Source organism: Sinocyclocheilus rhinocerous, unplaced genomic scaffold, assembly GCF_001515625.1.
Source record: "Sinocyclocheilus rhinocerous isolate Xijiao unplaced genomic scaffold, SAMN03320098_v1.1 scaffold919, whole genome shotgun sequence".
NCBI lineage: Eukaryota > Metazoa > Chordata > Actinopteri > Cypriniformes > Cyprinidae > Sinocyclocheilus > Sinocyclocheilus rhinocerous.
Window position 1 is genome coordinate 1,325,703 of NW_015637585.1, and position 22,300 is coordinate 1,348,002.

General features: G+C 36.8%; 1 protein-coding gene across 1 annotated transcript in view; it reads left to right on the plus strand.

Moving 5' to 3' along the window:
• Positions 1 to 3,182: 3,182 nt before the first annotated feature.
• LOC107749196 (rho GTPase-activating protein 12-like) overlaps positions 3,183 to 22,300 on the plus strand; it is a 28,841-nt gene continuing 9,723 nt past the window's right edge. The window contains exons 1-4 of the mRNA XM_016564295.1: positions 3,183 to 3,397; positions 6,005 to 6,702; positions 21,196 to 21,453; positions 21,809 to 21,940. Coding sequence (XP_016419781.1) covers positions 6,079 to 6,702; positions 21,196 to 21,453; positions 21,809 to 21,940 — 1,014 coding nt within the window. The 5' untranslated portion in view covers positions 3,183 to 3,397; positions 6,005 to 6,078. The remainder of the gene's footprint in view (positions 3,398 to 6,004; positions 6,703 to 21,195; positions 21,454 to 21,808; positions 21,941 to 22,300) is intronic.

The window sequence follows — 22,300 nt, forward strand, 5'->3', positions numbered from 1 at the left end:
TCAACTGTCTCTGTTTTGGAAAATGTATCGTTCAATATATGTGTTTGTAATCCAATAACTTTTAAACTTAAAATATATTTTAGGAGTTTATCTTTTTTTTATTGTTAATCTTCCAAATCACTTTAAGTTTTAGTGTTACAACCCAATTTCTTTTTATATCAGCCATTACTGCATGATAAATTAAACCCTTTATAATATATATTTAAATGTATCACTTTGCAACTGATATTAATAATTGCATTGGAGCTCTAATATCAGTTCATACCTCTTTCTCAGTCCTCTGTGCTGCAGCTGATACAGTCTCATGGTTTTTGTGTTCATCCATTGTATACAGATAATATATACAGTGTTCATCAGTGAGACAGTAAATCTCCAGCAGTTTCTCATGTTGAGCAGGCACGTGCACACATAGACATAAAAGGGGGGTTGAGCACCTGCCCTTTTTCTTCCTCGTGAGAAAGTGCCCTTTTTTCTTGGGAGTTTTTTTTTTTATTAAAGTTTGCGCACAGCTTTCCCTGTCAAACTAATAAAAAAAAAATCAAAATATCAGGTTGAGTCAGGAAATGTTGAGTCTCTGTCGAGTTCCGATGCCTTTCTCCCCTCCGCGTCTCTGCGCAGCACAGCAGTGTAGCACTGATCGGCACATCACACCCATAGACTGTATAAAAACAGATCACACCACAGACAGGCAGAGAGCCCCAGAAGTGAAGCCCTCCCTCCCTTTCCAGTTGTGTTTGTCTTGGTGTGGACTTACTTTGTCTTGCTAGCATCCATGACTCATAAGAGCTATGTGTGTTAACTAAAGTCTAGTCGGTTAGACCAGTGCGCGTTCTTTCACTGCATGATTCAGTTTACTAAAATGCATTTAGAATGATCACAAAATTCAAGATATGGGGTCAGAAATGTATATATTTATATCATTTCATATAGTTATCAGTATCACGCTAAGACTGACGTTTTTTCCACCAAAAAGCAGCATGATTACAAATGTGAATTTTGATTTTATATAGCAGTTCAGTAAACAAGAATTTAATATCAAGATACTTACGTTTTAGACACAATATTGACTGTTTTTGCTTTATTTGGCCAACATATATAATTCCAATTTGTGTCTCTGAGCAACATGACGGTGTTTCGTTCCTGAATGAATCAACTGTATAAATGATTCGGTTCAATCGCAATGACTCTCTTATTAACAGTGACTTGCTGCCACCTACTGACAGTTTTAATTTTACATTTAAAGTGCCTTTTCATTTAAAAAAAAAATAATTTTAAATATCTGTATTCAATGTTTTATGTTTAAAATATCAAAACAGTTTTAATGCATTTGTAACTGCAGGTTAAATGCATTCCTGTCCTGCATTAAACAGTGTGTAAATGCATTTAAATGCCACTTCTGATGCAGCTTCTGTGTTTTCTCTGCATTGCAAAGGTTAATTTTGTCAATACTGATTTCATTTGCCCAAATGACTTATTATTCTAAGTGACTGATTCAATTTAAGAATTTGACTGAAAAGATGATGCACACTTTTAGAAAAATGGGCTTTATAAAGATAAAAATGCCCATAAAATGTAAAAAATCAATTTAAACTTATTAGAAAAGATTAATTTATATCACTGCTGTGAACTGATTACCACACAGAATATGCAGAATATCAAAAACTTTAGGAGTCAGCTGTCCACGGTAGTCCTTAAGATATCAGCACAATAACACACACAGCAAAATATTGTCTAATTATGGTTATTGATAAAATCTCAGAAAATATTGAGATATATATTTTTTGTCAATATCACACACCCCTAATGTATTTAACGTTTTGTTTAGAAAAAAAAATTAATAAATATGAGAAGTGCCCTTTTTTCCACTTGAGCCCTTGCCCCTCAAAATGTCTGTGCACGTCCCTGATGTTGAGGGCAGATCATCTCCTGCAGTCGTCCAGTGGCATCCATTAGATTATGTCTCTTACCTCTGAAGAAAGTCTCATGTTGTTCAAGATGATTTTAAGAGTTCAGACACACCAGACAGGACTTGATGGCTTTGTTTTTGTCCCCAGTACAGACGTCACACTCCACATCTCTAGATCCAGTATAACATTGAGCAGAACGAGCAGCTTGTAGTTTTGTCTTCTTGAGTTTCTACAGCACTTCAGCCAGCATGGTGTTTTTACCTAAAACAGGTTTTGGAGTGAAGGTCTGTCTGCATTAAGGGCAGCTGTAGACTCCCTTCTGATCATCCTGATCCCAGTAACCTGTAATACAGCTCATACAGTAACTGTGTCCACAGGTAATGATCAGTTGAACTGATCATGAGCCAAATATACACTGGATTCTGCCATTTTACTAAACACAGAGACAGCAGTTCTTCAACAGAAACAGTAAAGTACAAAGAAACATCAGACAAAATTTCACTGCCAGACTGAGCAGGAAGAAAATAGATTAGTATTTTATGACAGTAAAGGTAGGTGTGCTGGATGGAATAAAGTTCAAACAGGAGGAAATGTATGAGTAACCTTTGCTCTTTCAGATTATTTTGAGCAGTCTGTGAAGAAGAAGCTCAATTAATGTATTGGTTATACTACAGATTCTCTGCACTTCTTTTAATAAAGTTTTTAACTATTAATTACAAAATATATTACTGCATATTTAAAATTACTCACAAACACCAATGCCGGGATGTTTGTGTTGTTTTATTGCATTGTTTTTTGTCTCTATTCTATCTTTTGTTCTTTGTATAGTAGCCTACATTGTGATATGTAGTTTTACTTAGCACTGGTAATCCAGATATTGGTATGTTTTTTTTTTCTTTTTTGATGTGTGTATGAAGTCATTTCCCCTCAAGATCTGGAACGAGGACGTGCCCTAGCTAGCAGAATAGAATAGCTAGTTAACTATTATGTTCTACATCTGACGACCAGACAGTGTCCAAATACCTCCTGTCTTAATTTTTGAACAATATATCTATCGTTTTTATAATTTAGAACCTACAATTATTTTCATTTTTTCCCTGAAAATGTTGTCTTTTTTTTTTTAAATAGACACTTGTTTTGATCATTTTGTTATCTAGTGCAATAAAAACGCCGAGTTAAATTATTTTGGAGAGCACTTCTTTTTGAATTCCCAGTTTCTTAATGGTAGCCTACTTATGTGAGGTTTTTCATCAGTAGCCTCACGGTGGCGTCAGATTACCGTCATACGGCTTTCCAGCGTGAGTTCACACAGGCACCGGCCCGTCAGCGCGCTCGTGGGGAAAGTGGGCGCGAGCGTGCCGGAGGAGTTCGCTCGCGCCGCGGCTCAGGAAGGAACTTCGACGCTCAACTGTCCCAGCAAGACCAATGAACGCCAAACTGGTCATGTTTCTTAAACCCTAGCCCACGAAACACCTGGAATATCTCGTCAGGTACGTTAATCTGTCGGTAACCTGTGGAAATAGAAACAATTATAGGTGTTTAATCGGGTTTACGGATTTTGTAAACGTGTTAGCTGGTTAGCAGGTAGGAATGAGAGCGAACCTGTTTTCTCAGGTTCTACTCACCTCTTTCCAGTGGAGATAACCATGTATAAAGACTTTAACGCTGAATTTGCTGAGAAAATTACATTTGAAAGTTTAATTTGAAATGTTAACCTGTCACACAGGTGAGTTTTAAAGTGTGCCCCTCACCTGAGGGAAGGAATTCCACCTCAGATTAAAGATCTTCTCTTTAGCGTCCTTGTTTTTATCATTTTATTTTATTTTTGTAATAGATTTTTTATTTTTTGGACTTTGTTTTTTCAGTTGGATTATGTTTGACAGGGAAAGCTAATTTCGCGACATTTGATATTGATGTGTCATTGTTTGAAGTGTGTATATGACTGATACAGATTTATGTCATACGCGGAGGTAAAATGACAAGGAAATTTCTAATCTTTTGTCACATATAGGGGGAAATGATAATTGTCAACGGCAAATTGTAAAACGTTTTTTTATATGTACTGCCATGCAGTTTAACACTGAATTTAAACGGCTTTACAGAGTTTAAATCCTGGATTAAAATCTATATAACAGCACTTTCAACTGTCATGTTGACAGGGGGGCAGTATGTGTATGTGAGTGATTGTGTTGGAGATAATGAGGTTTCAATCTCTCTCTCTCTCTCTCTCTCTCTCTCTCTCGCTCTCTCTGTGTGTGTGTGTGTGTGTGTGTGTGTGTGTTTGGGCGTGTGTGTTTGGGTGGGTGGAGCTTCTGTCACGTTTTGCTCTTACATTGTCTTTTTAAACTTTTTGTGCATTATTTATTTATTCGATTAACTGAATCACTGGCATTCTTGTCATTCATTAAAAGTTTTCCCATGATAAATAAAAATACCCTGTGAATGAAACTTGGTTGGTTTGGCTAGTCCAAAAACATGAAAGAAAGCTTTGATCTTTCTCCAGGTTTCCCAAGGTCACGGGAAACTTGGAAAAGTCATGTGGAAATAAATAAATGCTTTAGTTATGAGGACTGAAAGACCTCCTGCACAATCAGTTGTTCAAAGAAAGTTCAGTGGATTTTATTTAGAGTTTTATTATACTTTTTTTTTTTCTAAACATAAAATCAGATTTGGCTTTTACAGTTGGTTATTGCCAATGAGCATTTCTAATATATGACATTAAATGTGCCATGTCCTGTTTAGTGTCTGGTGCTGAAGGAAAATTCTATGTAAACTCTAAACAAATAAATTACAGTATGTTACCAACCATTAACATTATTAAAAACACTAAAATTGCTATTATCCCAGCATAAGCACAGAACTGAATGTAGATTTATTAACATGGATGGTATCAGTAATGTGACAGAGTCCTTGGTGTGTGTTAGCAAAATCATTGTTGCGCTTTTTTGTAATTACTTAAAAGTTTCAGTGCCAACATTAAAAACTTTTGGCCCTGCAGATATGAGTAGTACTTACGACAGATATGTTTTGTTTTGTGTAATATTGTCATGTTTAGCATAGTTGAATGTATATGGTGTGTGTTTAAAGTTGTCACCTGTTAAAAAAAATCACTGAAAAGGCCACTGAATCTGCTGTTTAATTTACATGACCTCATAATTGTGTCTCAATCAGGATGAGTTGCTCAAGTCAAAGACACCTGAGTCTGGATGTTTGCTGTGTGCTGAAGTTCATATACTGTACCCTGAAGCACATTCCTCTTTGTTTCAAAATCCTGGTTTCTCCATAGTGGTGGATGTTTTGAACTCACAGGAAGGAGTTTTTATCTTCATGTTTTTATTTGTGCACCTTACACATAAGGTTGCAAAAAGGTGGAAAATGTCCAGTAAATTTTGGAAATATTCCAGAAATTTTGGAAACTTTCCAGGATTTTTTTGGAATATTCCAGGGATTTTTGGAAAGTTACCGGAAATTTACCGGAAATTTTCCACCCCTTTTGCAACCCTAGAGGCTAAATTTGCAGGTTTGTATAGAAAAGAGGTCATTCGGACGTTCATGAGAGTAGTTGTTCAGGTGAAAGAGATATGTATCTTTAATATATGGGTCAAAATATTGAACTCTAATTATTGTTTGTCTCTTTGTTTACATCATTTAATTAATAGCTTTGTTTGTTTCTTTTTCTTTCAATCCAAATGTTTTAAACTATTTCTTTGTCATTTTAATAGGTAATAATTGTATTTGTTTTTTTCAAGTTTTGCTTTCCATTTTGATAGTCTTTATTATCAATTAAATTAACAAGCCAGTTTAATGACATCACATTCCAGGAAGTGACTGGAAGTTGGAAAATCAACAGCATAAATTTTATTTAATTTGATTGTATTTATTTTTTTCAATTTAATTGATAATTTTTTATTATCCGTTTTTTTCTGAGTCAAAGAGGAAACCGAATGACATTGCTTGGCCAAGCATTTATTTGTTAATCTTCAGTCATTTCCCGCAACACTGCCTTGACTTTGCAATCGCAGAACATTTCAATCCTGTCATCAGTCATTGATATTTCTGATAAAATGTCCTCTTGTCTCTCTCTCTTTCTCCTTTAGCTGATTCCATTTCAACCCAACACACCTTAACATGCCCCACTCCTTCTGCTATTGACCTTTGACCTCTGACAGCAATGGCGGACCGCTCGGTGGCTCCAGGTCAGATGTACATAGAGGTGGAGTATGACTACGAGTACAAATCCAAAGACCGTTTGATAACCATTAAACAGGGGGAAAGTTACGTGCTTGTGAAGAAGACCAATGAAGACTGGTGGCAGGTGCGCAAGGATGAGGCCACTAAACCCTTCTATGTCCCAGCGCAGTATGTGCGGGAGGTGCGACGTGCTCTCATGCCCCCTCCTAAACCCCTCGGTGCAGCAGGCCGAGGGGGGACTGGACCCATTCGACCATCTGGCCTGGAGATTCAGCGGCCATATGACAACAAAAAGAGCCCGTGTCCCTCTCCCTCTGGCAGTGCTTTACTGCCGCCCAGGGATGACAGAGGCAGCCCGGGCAGCCCGACGGCGCTCGTCCCCCCCACACAAATGAACACTTCACCTGGCTCACTTCCTCGTTCCAGAGCCGAGTCCCCAAGTCACAAAGTAGATGGAGATAAAGAGTTAGAGAAGAGCAGTCGAGGACTGGAAAAAGATGCAATTCATGAAGAGTTTGCCAGAGAGGGAGGCGGCTTGGATAAGAACCGAAATGATTCAGAATCCGGGGATGATCTCAGCAGCGGTTCAACTGATAACCTACAGGTGAGAATCACTTGTATACCCACTCATTAAAGGTGATGTTATTAAGTTCCTGTGCTATTAGTGTCACCTAGCAGAATTTCAAAAAATAAAGCTTGTTTGCAAACGCTCTTTACACTCATCACACCCTATCACACAGTATCTTACTATTTTATCTGGGGCTTGACTGTAAAGAGGTAACTTGCGGCAAAACTTGACTTTAACTTAGCTGTTGAGAAGAAGCTCCACAAGTTTAGTGTCTCAATTAAAGGCCGAATACTTGATCAAATTCCTCCATCTCGTAAAAATACTGTCAATGTTTACCCTTTTTTTAACCCATTGTCTGTCTTTGTGAATTTTGGCAAGTCTTCAAATTTTTGCTTGCATTTCTGCAACCGAATCTGAATTTATTTTCCCTACAGTAGCCACGCCCCAAACTCTTGCTATTGTTTGATCTAAAAAGTGGCTGATGGATCTTAGTAGGCCGCTCTAAATGTTTTGGTGGTGCCTGGGAGGCTCAATGTTTACACTTTTTGGGAGATATAAACTCATGTATGGCATACTTATGGTAGTCAATGAGCAATAAACTGGGTGTAGAGAATGTATTTTGACCTAAAAAATAATACAAATTTAGATGAGTTTAATTGGCAAATTTTCTGCTATTTGAAAAGAGATTTAAGAAAAGCTGACACACTTACGATCTGTTTGATACACACAAACACGTAGACATGTTCATTCTTTAAACACATTCCTGTACGACACCGTATTGGACTCTTATTTTGCCATAGTTACTCATTAGTTTTTTTTAAGCCATTGCTCTCTTTCATTCTCTCTCTCTATTTCTCTCACTTTCTCTCTCACAGTCACACTCCCTCCTTTCCTTGAAGCTCTTATTTTCGTCATCTCCTCCCACTGTTTTTCTGTCTTATCCTTCTGCTGTGTCATCACAGCATTTCTGCTAAACAGCAAATATTTGCTGTTGTGTCATCATGGCATGTGTAGGATGGCGTGAATGCTTTGTTTTTAATGCTCACTCACACAGATACACTATCGTTCAAAAAACTTTTAATTGACAAGGATGCGTTCAACTGATAAAAACTGACAGTAAAGACCTTTCAAATAAATGATGTTCTTTTAAAGGGGTCATATGATGCTGCTAAAAAGAACATTATTTTGTGTATTTGGTGTAATGAAATGTGTTTATGCGGTTTAAGGTTCATAAAACACATTATTTTCCACATACTGTACATTATTGTTTCTCCTCTATGCCCCGCCTTTCTGAAACGCGTCGATTTTTACAAACCTCATTGGTCTGAAAAGCGAGGTATGCTCTGATTAACGGTATTGTCGTTACAGCTCTAAAATGTGTTATTTTAAAATAACACATCAGCTGAACACATCAGCTGAACACAATATATTTAGTTTTTGAGCAACATACAGAATACTAGGAACAGTAGAATTTGTTTATTTTTTCTTTGATTTGTTTCCTAAAAAGAAGAAAAATAAAGACTGACATCTTTATTTAACCTAAATCTGTAATTACAGTTATTTAATTCATATACATAAATTCATATACATATAATTTATATCATTTCATATCATTTAGTTATATAATTTCATATACATAATTTGATTTAATAACCCAATTTGAAGCAAAAACAAAATGTTCTGATGCAAATCTTCCCAGATAGTGACGTAGGTATGTCGTATGGCGTGGCTGACTCTTAACTTTTATAAAGAATATATCTTTGGATTTGAGACTTTAGTCTTTGCAACTTTACAGATCTTCTTTATGCACCAAGAGCTTGTAACACTCCAAAGAGAAAGGAAAAATTGAAATCGTAACATGCGACCCCTTTAAATTTTATATTCATCAGAGAATCCCTAAACATATATATCAAGCTTTTCACAAAAATATTAAGCAACAAAACTGTTTTCAGCATTGATAACATGAAATGTTTCTTGAGCAGCAAATCAGCATATTAGAATGATTTCTGAAGGATCATGTGACGCTGAAGACTGATGAGTAATGGCTGCTGAAAATTTAGCTTTGCATCACAGGAATAAATGTTCCTTTTACAATATATTCAAATAGAAAACAGTTGTTTTGAATAATAATAACATTTCCCAGTATGACTGTTTTTACTGTATTTTTCATTCATTAAATGCAACCTCAGTAAACGTAAGAGATTATTCGAAAAACATAAAAATATTACCAGTCCCAAACCTTTAAACGGTAGTGTATATTTGCTGCATATGTAACTCCTCTTGACTTGTTTGGGATTTGTCACCCTCTGTTTTTACCTGGTTTCTTTGTCAATGTAATGTAAAAATCATGGTGATAGCTGATTAAATATATCTTCTGTTGTTTTAATGGTATAGCAACATCTCTCTACCAATTTACAAATTTCACATTTTCCGTCACACTGTAAATACTGTCTAAATGCCAACCTGTTCCCATCCCCTCATGATGGACTGCCTGTAAACATCAGAAATCCTCCAACCAAAATAAGGGTCTTGGCATCATGGCATTTCAGTAGTCTTCAGTATGCCATAGGTAAAGACTCTTTGAAACTGAGCAAGGCGTGTTCTGTTTGTGCAAATGTGTCTGTTAATGTGCGCGACCAAAGGTCACTTGGAGGAACATGGAGGACATGCCAATACATCTCACTCTCCTGAGAGAGAGAGTTTGATGGGAGAAAGAGATGAAAACTCTGTCTGTAGCTCCTTCCATAATCTGTGCGTGTGAACAGAAGGATTGTCTTTTATGTCACATGAAGATTTGCTTAATCTCTCTGAGAACAGAGGGAGAGCGGGAGAGATTTTGGGTCGGGATGTTCAGCATGACGTGACTGTGTTGAATAGGAGGGGGTGAGGAGAGTGATGCTCTGTGTTTGTGTGCGTGTGTATTTGCGCTCTGCACTGGCTCTAGCATCCTGCATCCAGCCCAGTTCAGAGTCGCTTGCTGCTGCGTCTCCCATTATAGGATATTCTGCACTAAGCAGCACTGCGAAGACAACATGTACCCAGAGGAACCGGTAAGAGAGACACGCACACCTGCGTTTACACCACGCATGGCAGTGTACGAATACACTTACACAAACACACAATTTCTGCATTTATCACAGCTATACTTAAAATAGTTCTCTCTCTCTTTATTCTCATTTCTTTCTGCCTTACACATACATTTAAAGGGATACATACCCAATCATGACAATTCTGTTATTGTTTACTCGCCCTCGTGTGTTTCAGAACTTGTATGACTTTATTTCTTATTTGGAACATATTTTGAAAAATTTGTATTTTTGTCTATACAGTGAAAGTCAATGGAGTCCAGTGTGAAAGTATTATATTTCCTCAATCTCTTCTTTTGTGTTGCACAAAAGAAAGTTAGAATTTTTGGGTAAACTATTCCTCTAATTATTGGCACATAGACAACTTAATGTTTATGATGGACTCTGTTATATCTAGCCATGCAAATGCAGTTGAGCTTATATGTGCAACACAAATGTTCACACAGGTCGCTCGATACACATTTACACACGAACAGCAGTTGCTTTCACAGAAATAAGCAGAGCCAGAACATGATGTGCTTGTATTATTGTCTTGAGCTACTGTGACATGCTGATGTGACCAGGATGTGCATGTGGGCGATGTGCATTGCTGTATTACATAAGCTTTGCTACATAACAGTTCAGTGGACAGCTGGCCTGAGAAATGCACACACAACTGCATCAAGAACACACACAATTTAGGAAAGCATGCACTCAGCACATACATCTCCACACAAGCAAGCTAAAACACACAGCATTACCAAGCTTTGGCTTTAGTGTGTTTTTTGTCTTTGCTTTTTACACAACTGTAATGATGTGATTGTAAAAAACAGTATGACTTCTGATTCCTCTGCCCTGATGCAGATGAAACGCTTAAGCTGTTTTAATCTGTTTGCTCTGTCGACCGAATGTCAGTGTTCAACTGCTCCATGGGCCTATTGGCCTGTAGCTGATATAATACTATAATGCTAATACTGTACGGTAGCTACTGTTAATACACTTCACTGTAAACATGGATCATTATCACTGCTGCAACAGCTTTATTTAACCTTGTTGTGCAGGTTGTGAAAGTTTGTTTTAATGTAATTGTCCCCTGACAAAAGTGTACAAATAGACAGCATTCTAATGCTAATTCCTATTCTGCTTTTAGAAGGCTGCTGTGAGCTCAAGGTTTAACATGCCTTAAGCTTTGTGCATCCCTGCACGGGGCTGATTTAGTGTACTGAAACCTTGTGACACAGATGAGTGGAGTCAGCGCTTGATTTGCATGCTGAGTTTCTGATAACGGGTGTTGTATCTTTAAAATGGGATTTTTGCAGTCTCAGCCACAGATTTGATCTCAGCTGATGCATATTGCAGACAAAAATGGCAAGAGAGTTGTCAAAGTCGCAAGCTTCAGTTTGATTGGCTGGCTCTATGCAATTTCAAGGAGTCAGGGTGCACAGGTTTTTATCAGTTTTTTAACAGATTTTTTTTTAAATAATAATTTTGAAAGAGGTCTCTTAGGCTCTCAAGTCTGCATTTGTTTGATCAAAAATACAGTAAAACAGTAAGAATTGTGAAATATCATTACATTTAAAATAACTAAAAATGTAGTTTATTCCTATGATGCAAAGCTGAATTTACATTCAGCATCATTACTCCATTCTTAAGTGTCACATGATCCTTCAGAAATCATTCTAATATGCTGATTTTGGTGCTTTTCAATGATTAAAACAGATGTGCTGCTTAATATTTTATATTATATTGTATATTAAAATGTTATATAATAATAATAATAATAATAGTAAAAAAATAATAATATTGTGATTGTGAATGTCTTTACTGTTATTTAAAAAAAAAATCAATTTAATGCATATTTTCTGAATAAAACTATTTATTTCTTAAGAAAAAATCATACTGACCCAAACTTTTGAATGATAGACCAGAGACTGTATATAATGGAGATAAACCACTGGTATAACAATGAGTAAGAGAATGAGGCAAGTATGAGCTGTACTTGCATGGCTGAAAATAGCTGCACAAATGTGTTTCTAAGATGGCCACTGAGTGAACTGACTTGCAAGAGACTTTGTTAGTATTTAATTTTGAATGAAAACACAAAATTTGACCACAAAGTCCACTTGCTTTTTTTGTTGTTTTCTTGAGTGTTGTCTGTGCAGCCGTTCAGTGAACTGACTTGCAAGAGACTTTGTTAGTATTTAAATTTGAATGAAAACACAAAATTTGACCACAAAGTCCACTTGCTTTTTTTGTTGTTTTCTTGAGTGTTGTCTGTGCAGCCGTTCACCTGCTCCAACATTTCTTGAGCAAGCACTTTATGTGCTGGTCTATTATTGTTATATTGACTTGTTATATTGGCCAGAATAAGAGTTTAGTTTGTCTATGTCCGCTTTGCACTCCTTGTTTTTGTGGCAACAGGGTGTGTTTTATGACGTCATCAAGTATTATAGAACGTCTTGCCCAAAGGTTTTTCACGTGGTGCACCCTGGGCTATATTTTCAGTACATTCTCTCTGATTTTAAGCTGACCTCAAAGCTTGCTGCTCCCAAGGCGACAGTACATATGCTCATATTCAGCACAATCTTGCATACTCAAGTACTGTTTAGGTTCAAAGGTCATTTTCTCATTCTTAGAGCACTGGTTAGCTTCAAGGGTCACTATAAGGAGGATTGCACGGCATAATCTGTCCCATCATTCTTGGCACAGGACACACACAAATGCAGGATTACTCCTCATAAGGCGAGGAGCTTTCTAGGGCTGGTCAGTAGTGACTGAGTGGATGTGTGTGTGTCTGTGTGGTCTATAAATGATCACAGAGGGTTTATTTATATACAGCAAAATCATAAGAAATCTTTGCATTTGTTACCCAGAAAGGACCCTTATGTGACATAATAAGAGGAGCAAATCAAGACACTATTAGAGTTTTGAATATTATGGTTTGCACTAGGGCTGGGCGATATAGCTAAAAAATGTATCAACGATATAATGTTTCATATCGTTCGGTATCGATAATTATTGACATTTTTTATAACCTTTTTTTTTAAAACAAAGAGCAATAGAAAAATGTTTTACATTTAACCACTGTATTTTTAAATTAACTCAATTTATTGAGACAAACAACAAATATTTTTGGTTTTAACTTTCTAATGTTTTATATGCAGATTAAATAGGTTAAACTTTTGGCTTATATCCCGAGGCCACAGAATGGATCAATGAGCAAAATAATGCAGCACATTAAATTGTCAACGCAAGGAAGTAACTGTCTATAAAAAACGTGCATTACGTCTAAATTAACTCATATAAATCAAATATAATTTCGTAAATTGCATAAACAATTATGAACGAAACGTATTTATGCACTGCTTAATACAAAGAGCCAAATCGCCCATCACACAGATTGCCTTTAAAAACATATGAGACGCAGTGAAAAAGAATAAACCTCCACAAATTTGTGACGTGTTTTCTAAAAGTTTAAACTGTTTTAACTTTGCATGGCTTTCTATACATCTCTGGTGTGAGACGCGAGTGCAGCAGTTGTATTTGTCCATCTAGAAAATGCGCTGAATATGCATTTTGTGTGAATGGCTTGGTTTCGGTTTTAACCTAATCAAGATCTTCTACGCATTGAGCTACTATATTTCTCGAATATTTTGAATGAATAACGCAGCAACTGCGCGTCTCGTGGACTAGACTAACAAAACATTAAACTACGTCACTTGCATCATCACCGCATCTTGTGCTCCACTGATGACGCTCCCTGACGCACATCTAACATTGGATTGTACTATTTTTGCATTCAAATGCAAATGTTTATTTTAAATTTGAAATATTCATTCTTTACTCACAATCTCCTCATCACAGACAGGCACAGCACTCATGTTCGTGTTTTTGTGTGCTGTCTGCGTGACTCATAGCACGTGCCTATATCGTGCACTGTATTGAACATTTTTTTAATATTGTTATCGAAGAAAGTGTACCGTCAATAAATATCGATACCGTTTTATCGCCCAGGCCTAGTTTGCACTATGAGGCTGGACTGACTGTAGATATTTCTGTGATTTAGAGTTTGGTTTAATGTATTTTTAGGGTGTTATTCAAATGCTTTTCTTCCATCTTTACTCTCACTCTCATTCTTTTTCTCTCTCCCTTTATAATTGCATTTTGTTCTTTTGAACATCTCTTTCTTTGATTTCCTCATTCTTTTGTGTTTTGGGTGCATGCCTATTAGAGAGCGGCACAGAAACACACACGTCTGTGTCTTTAGGGAATGTTGGCACACAGTGTTCTGCTGATTGAGGTGTGGGGTCTCCTCATGTCAGAGACAGTGCCGTGGAGTGGAATAAGGGGGAAATTGTGACAATGTGAAGTTGAAATAATGGAAGAATGAGTCTTACATTTCAAAATGCTCTTATTTTAATATGATTCATGCTTTTATTTGTTTATTTCTAACAGTTTGTAAGTCACCCATTAACCCTTTTTTGTCAATCACTGTGTATATTATATATTATGCATTTTTCTTTTTCCTAATTTAAAGGGGTCATATAATGCGATTTCAATTTTTCCTTTCTCTTTGGAATGTTACAAACTCTTTGTGCTTAAAGAAGATCTGTAAAGTTGCAAAGACTAAAGTCTCAAATCCAAAGAGATATGCTTTATAAAAGTTAAGAGTCAACCACGCCTACCTAAAACGGCTCGTTCTAACACATCCCCACGTCTACGTCATGATGTGGGAAGATTTGCATAACGCCGGCCAAATGTTCACGCAAAGAAAGAAGGCGTAACTTTGATTCTCGCTGTTGCCGCCGCCGCCGCCATGTTGTGGAGACGCTGTGTGTTTCGTTGTGAAAGCGAAACTACTTAGTTTGGCCTTCCAAAAGAGGACACAACTAGAAATCAGTGGTTAAGTTGTATTTACAACACCGTTACGGAACAGTTCATCCCAAATATTCAGATGTGTGCAGCGCATTTTATGGAGGACAAGGACTGTTTCCTGGGAGAGTAGCCTACAATGCCGGTGTCTGTTTCTATAAAGTGGGGCAATTCCAACTTTGCAAGGACAGTCTGGTGCTTCTGACTCACAGCCTGTAAGTACGTTTTCATATTTAAAGGATTTGCCACTGATGATTCAAACGCGAGTATTGAGCAGTGTAGAGTAGCGCTTGTTGTTTGTCATTTCTCCGATCACAAATGCAGACATGGTTTTATGTTTACGCAGCACGATATGCAACGCAACGCGTAAAAAGACAGTATAAGTCATTATAATCAGTAATTATGTCCCCACTGGATACAACAAATGCCTCGTTTATAGTGGGTTTTACTTGTGTTTTTTTCTCGTCGTGCCGGGAGACGGCATCACAGTATGGTGAGGGGCGCAACATTTCCGTCACACGCTTGAGGCATTCAGCCAATCACAACGCACTGGATAGCTGGCCAATCAGCGTACACCTCGCTTTTCAGAACGATGAGCTTTGTAAAAATCAACGCGTTTCAGAAAGGTCAGGGCATAGAGGAGCAACAATAATGTACATTTATGTGGAAAATAATGTTTTTTTTAATCTTAAACCGCATAAACATTGCATTACACCAAATACACAAAATAATGTTATTTTTAGCAACGTCATATGACCTCTTTAATTTCCCTTTTGTTTCTTCAGCTTTAGCAGTACAAATATGCACATATTTGTAATAGTAGTAAGAGTTAGAATAGGGTTAGAAAGGCTAAGAGAGGGAGTTATAGAGGTTATAAAAAAAGAAATGGAAGGAGTTTTTCTTTTATATAGAGGTAGAGAAAGAAGTGGGGGCTACGAGAGGTAGTTAGAGGTAACGAGAGGGAGAAACAGAGTTAGCTTTGCTCTCTTCTGCTTTCCAGGGATTCTGTTCTGACATGCTGCGACTTCACATACGCTTCCTCATTCCAGCAGTCTTCTACTCGCTCACATACACATAATTTAGTGCTGTGAAAACGTCTTCTTTTGGCTCCAATTATAAATAAATCATAAAATGTTCACTTAAAGCTTCTAAAACTAAGAAATGCTTTTATACCAGAATTTGTCATGTGTAAAGTAACAAAGATAAGATAATACATGTGGTGTCTTTGCTGTTGCATGTAAAATCAAACCTGCAGGTCAATTTTTTTCTTCAGTAAATGATCAAATAAAGTATACATTCATGCATCATAAGTGCTTCACAATGGTGACTGACTACACCTTCACATTGATGAAACCTCAGTGAGTCAGACAAAAGCACAGATCAGCTTTTGAACAGGGGTGGGGATATCAGCCAATAAGTGATGGGCAAATTTTAGGAAGGCATAATCAAATCTTCAAGTAATGTAAGGCCCATTGATTGGCATGCGAGGAGTCATGTTTGATATGTCATCTGAAGGCCTAGTCCCCAGCTCTCAATCTTGAGGATCTACACATATTCAGGGTCAGCACTGCGCCACCTGCTGGCGCTATCTACACATCTCTCAACACCAAGCTGGTTTCTTGATGCTTTCCCTTCTAATATCTAATTTTGTTTTGAATTATCAGGTCAGTTTTGTTAATTAAAGACATAGTTCTCCTGAAAATGAAATTTTGCTGAAAATGTATTCACACTCAGGCCATTTAAGATGTAGATTTGTTTGATTCTTAACAGATTTGGACAAATTTAGATTACTTCACTTGCTCAACAATGAATCCTCTGTAGTGAATTGGTGCCATCAGAATGAGTTCAAACAGCTGATAAATACATCACAATGATCCACACGACTCCAGTTCATCAATTAACTAACATCTTATGAAGTCAGAAGCTTGATCTGTGCATTATTTCTCTCCTGATTCAGATAAGACTTTTTCACTGGAGAAAGCAATATTATGGACGCAATACTATCCATTTTATGTTTGGATGAACTATTTCTTTAGTTTAAACAAAAATTTGGTTCTCTCTTGATGTGCTATTCTTTGTGTTTGTGTTCATATGTTTATATATTGCTTGTTTTGTTTGGGTTTCTATTGTTGTCATTGTTATACATATTTGTTTTGTCTACTGATCGTTATTCAGTGTATGTAAAATGCTTTATTGGCGAGTTTCCATTGTGGAAGCTAGTTGGACGATTTTTGTTTTCTTTGCCCCAGGCTGTACCATCACTTATTTTGACTCAAACACATTCAGTGGTTTTGTTTCAAATATTTTTCTTTTCCATGGTGTCCTTTTTAAAATGTTTTCTCTTTCTCCAAGCCATTACATAATCCCACCCACAGCATATGTGAGACGGCGTAATTGGTTGGGTCTGGTTTTAGTGAGAGATTAGCTACTAGCAGTATTACCATTAGTTCTTAGTTGTGTGACATTGTTAGCATTCACTATTACTTGAATGTTTTTCATTAGTTATGGAAATGTTACTTCTTATATTAGCTCTTATCCTGTGATTATCCTTAATGAAAGTTGTATCATATTTTGATAAACTATTCAGTGCACACTAGTATTAATTAAAGAGCCAAAGATAATTGAAATATGGATTTTGTGGTGTCGTCTTGGCCAACACGTCATCACTGCTATGAGCCTGTTGGCCCCAGCAGCCTGAAACTAGTGCTTATGATTGTTAACTATGATTAACTATGAAGACTCTTTATCTTTGACACAGACTGCCATTACTTTAATTTTCAGTACAGTTGTTGATGAAGTCTTGTATATGAAGTCATTACATTATCTTTGTGATCACATGATTATTTTTGGGATATCGGGTATAGGTTCTCCATGTTTTTTCCTCTCTCGTTGAACAAAGTGAAAAGTCATAAATTTACTTTTTGCATTGTACAAGAAAGTCTTAATTATGATTTCAAGAGGTCTTAAATTTGGGGACAGAAAGACCAGAATTGCGATATGGCTGAATGTGACGATTAAACTTCAAAAGGCTATGATTTCATTGACTAAACACGAGCGCTGCACGTTCAAAGTCCGGTGCTGCGCTGCTTTGTGTTCTGCCGTTACCGGGAAAACGGTTATATTTCTACCAAACGCTCCACCTGCTGTCAGAATGAATGAGCATTTTCAATAAAACTGTTGTTTTGTTCAGAGTTGAGACCAATGCGAAAATCGACCCATGTTTTTACCCTGCAAGCTTTAAATGTGAACTGGTAGATCGATAAGAAGACAATGCATTATAAAAATCTAAACAGTATAGGGGTGTGCGATATATATGGTCTGCGATATAATATCGTAATTGTTGTTTTAAGGTTATGCAATTTGATTTTATCGAGTATAGGGCTGTGCGATATTGAAGAAAAATGCGATATGCGATACCTTGTTAAAAATGCCAATTGAGGTTATTCTTTGTTATAGCTGTTTTGTTTGTTTGATTAATATTAGTGACATATTCAGCAGCACGTATTTATAGGCTGCTGTCCCTTTAAATCCGACTGCACGGATCCAGTATAATGATACACATCCGATTTCTTTCTCAGCTGTTTACATTAATTTAAAACATAACCGACTGCGTTTACGAGAATGATTGTCAAGACGGGTACTATTGACATAATTCTGTGTGTATGTGTCTGTTCAAACATGACGAGATGCGAAAGACGAATCAACTTGGTGTTCACGTGCCGTCTGAAACGTGTCTCTCTGTGTGCGCGCGCGCTTTGCACGTGTGCGGCAGAACTGAAGATACGCTGTGTGAGATGCGGCTGGCTTGCGATATGCATATTGCGATATTTTGTTAATTTCGATATATCGTGCAGCCCTAATCGAGTATATTGCGAAAAGCAAACAAAACACCTACAGAATGCGCGCATACATTACGTGATGAAGTCTAGCAGGTTAGACTAGTGCGCGTAAGCATTTATAGTGCGTTCTTTCACTGCATTAAATCAGTCTATTAAAATGCATTTAGAATTATCACATAATTCAAGATATGGGGCAAAAAATTTATGTATTTATATAATTTCATATAGTTAATATCATACAAAGAATGCCGTTTTTTCTTCAAAAGTCAGCATGATTACAAATGTAATATTAATTTTATACAACAGTTCAATAAACAAGAAGTTAATATTAAGAGACTTAAATTTTAGACACCATATTTCCATATTTCTCCAACAAAAATCATTCCAAACACAGCCACAGCACTGTTTTGCGTCTCTGAGCAACACGACAGTGTTTCGTTCCTGAATGAATCAACCGTTTGATTCAACCATGAATAGATTCGGTTCAATCGCAATGACTCCCTTAACAGTGACTTGCTGCCACCTACTGGCGGTTTTAATTTCACATTTTCATTTTTTAAATAATTTCAAACATCAGTTTTCAATGTTTTATGTTTAAAATATCAAAACATTATTTATGCATTTGTAACTGCAGGTTAAAGTATTTAATGTCCCTTAGAGCTGCATTAAACAGTGTGTAAATGCATCTAAATGACACTTCAAAAAAGATCAATTTTGTTGATACTGATTTCATTTGCTTGGTAACAGCCCAAATGCAAGAATTTGACTCAAAAGATGGTGCACACTTTTAGAAAAAATTGCTTAAAGGTAAAAATGCCCATAAAACTGGTTGGAAATGATTCATTTCTGTCACTGCTGTGAACTGACCACACAGAATATGAAGAATATAAAAAAATTCAAGAGTCAGCTGTCAGCACAATTAGATATAAGATATCAGCACAATAACACACTCTATAGCGTTATCGATAAGATCCCAGAAAATTATCGAGATATCATTTTTTGACAATATCGCAAACCCCTAATTTATGTTATTTAATTGATATAATTATTGTTAATAATTGTTAATAATTAATATAATAATTAATACTTTTGACTCTAAAAATGGTTTAAAGGCTGAAATGTAAAGTTTATCATTTTATAAAATGTTTGTTTTTGTGAAAACTTGTATCTGAACTGTAAATTATTCTTTTTACAGTAATTTTACAGTTTAATATGGTACTGTAGACATTGCCCTACCCCGCTCATATAGTATTAATTTTATTTGTGCAGGTCTTAAAAAGGTCTTAAAAAGGTCTTAAATTTGAGCTTAAAAATCCTGCAGAAACCCTTTTGACCTTAAAAGTCTGAGTTTGATCACACCACACCATTAGCTTGTGTTTGTGCGCTTTAGCCCAAATCTCTAATCTGATGACATTATCCTCTGTGGCTTAAACTGTTAAGTGCCATCCAGATTCACCATGCACATATTTATGTGAGCTCATTACCTTGTTTCAGATGGTGCAGTGATGCATGCTGGGATTCTTTGGCTTTGGAAGCTAGGACTGGACTGGTTCGCTTCACTTGCATTATAATTTATATTTAAAAAAAAAACAACAGCTTTGCAAAAATATCAAGAGAGCTTTCTCTCTCACACACACTTATATTAATGTGCTTAGTCATAATTAAATTACCCATGGGGCTGTTGTGTAACAGGTTTGATTGAATGACAAGCCGTAGAGTTCACTGTTTGGACATAGTCGTTCACTTCCTCCATCTCTCTTTAGCTCTCTCTGTTTTGTTGAGATCTTGTTGAGAGACCTGGTGGTAAAGTAAGTGTGAGTTCAGGTGTGTGTTGTAAGGATCTGGAATGTAGTTGTGCAGGTTCTTCTATAAATAAGTTTCAGGTATGAATGACTGTCTCATTCTCTCTCTAATCTGTCCCCTCTGTTTCCCTCTGACTGTGACTCTTATCTATTGTTTTAGTATCATAATGGCCCTCATGGAAAAAAAAATACTATTCTAATCCGTTCCTGTGAGCAATAGGGATGCATCGAAAGTTGAGCTGCCACAGATGCCATAAAACCACATTTTCGGTCTTCACTCAAACGAGCAAATATGTCAAAAATCTGGAAAAACGGAAACTTTAGCAGGTTGGATAACAGGCATTTTGACATGGAGAAAAATCTGTGTGCACATGATATATGTAATACATTTTAGGGTATAATTGTATTTCAAAGTCAGTATGGTTTGCGGTTTTCTGTACAGTTTTTTTTTAATACAGTTTCTATACAATAACATGTTTAAGCTTGTATTTTCATATAAAGTCACAATAATTGAGCCTGTAAGCAGCAGAATAAGTTGATTTTATCCATCTTCAGTTCTCTGTTATGTCATACTGCACTACTAGAGGGTGGAATAGTAGAGTAAATGTGTCCAGATGCAAACATTATATATATATGTATATAGTAGATTATATGTAGATTATATTCCTTCATTTTTAAACGGTGTTGCTAGGCACTCCAATTAAACCCTTAAGACTTTCTGGACCTTCTGTGTTTCTGTGCCTAGTTTAATTTGCTCCTTATTCCAGATCTGGTAAAAATTCTGTAAACTATTCCTCTGCCCACAAAACTCCTTTGTTGTTGCATTGCATTAAATTTGTTTAGTAAGTGTATTTAATCGCAAGTTTTTTACAATTTTAGCTTTGCTTGATTATTTGTGCTATATCAAACAACCATTTCTAACAACGATTGTCTCTCTCTCTTGTAATGCAGATTTTAGGTTCAGGGCAGGGCAGGCCTGGCTCTCCTGTCTACACAAACCTACAGGAGCTGAAGATCTCTCAGTCCTCCACCCCTCCATTGCCGTCCTCCTCTCCGCTCCACACCAATGGCGACTGGGAGACTCACAAAGATCAGAAAGGCAGACACTTCTACTACAACCGCAGCACGCAGGAGAGGACCTGGAAACCCCCACGGGCACGGGACAGCTTCACCAGGAAAGAGGAGAAACAAGACATGACTGACACTGAGGTACACACACAACACCCTCTGATTAGACTCAACACAACAGACAGTGATGCATGCACGCACAAACACACACGCATGTATTGGCTTCATCAGGGACAAAATATCTGTTGTGGTCTTGGTAAATGCATGATGGGATAGCTAAACTCTTTCGCAACCTAAGCTGTATATTTATATGCATGCAAAGCATTCTGGGTAATTGATTTTCTCTTATCTGGTGGGTGAAGGGTTGATTGACTGACTGGTGATTTATTTCTCATCTCTCTTTACCTTGTCTGCCTCTCTGAATTAACTCTTTTACTTTGTTTCTCTCTATATTTCTTTCTACTCGTCTTGCTTTTTTGTGATTGGCTGGGTGAAGTTTCTGTCCTCAGAGGAAAACTGTCTGAGCAGCCAATCAGACAGCCAGTACGGTTCGCCCCCTAGAGGCTGGTCTGAGGAAATGGATGAGCATGGACACACTCTCTATGTGTCTGACTATACTAATGAGAAGGTACAAAGACAAACTCAGTGTGTTTTCATGGTTGACTTTTTTTTGTCTTACTAAGCTCACAAATGGAGAAACGACTAACTTTTTAATCAACAACTGCAGGGTGTCCTTTTTAAGACTGCAGGTCTTAAAAAGTATTAAAAGTTGATAGAGAAAATTAAGGCCCTTAAAAAGTCTTAAATGCCATTTTCCAAGGTATTAAATTTTGTATCATCTTTTCATTATGTATATTTGTCCGAATAGTGGGGTTGTGTATTTTATTTATGGAATCCCGCAAGATTTGACTTCATCTGTTATGGCGCTCACTGACTGACTGCGCCGCTGTGTGATGGCACTGGGCTTGTTGATCCCGCTCTCGCTGAA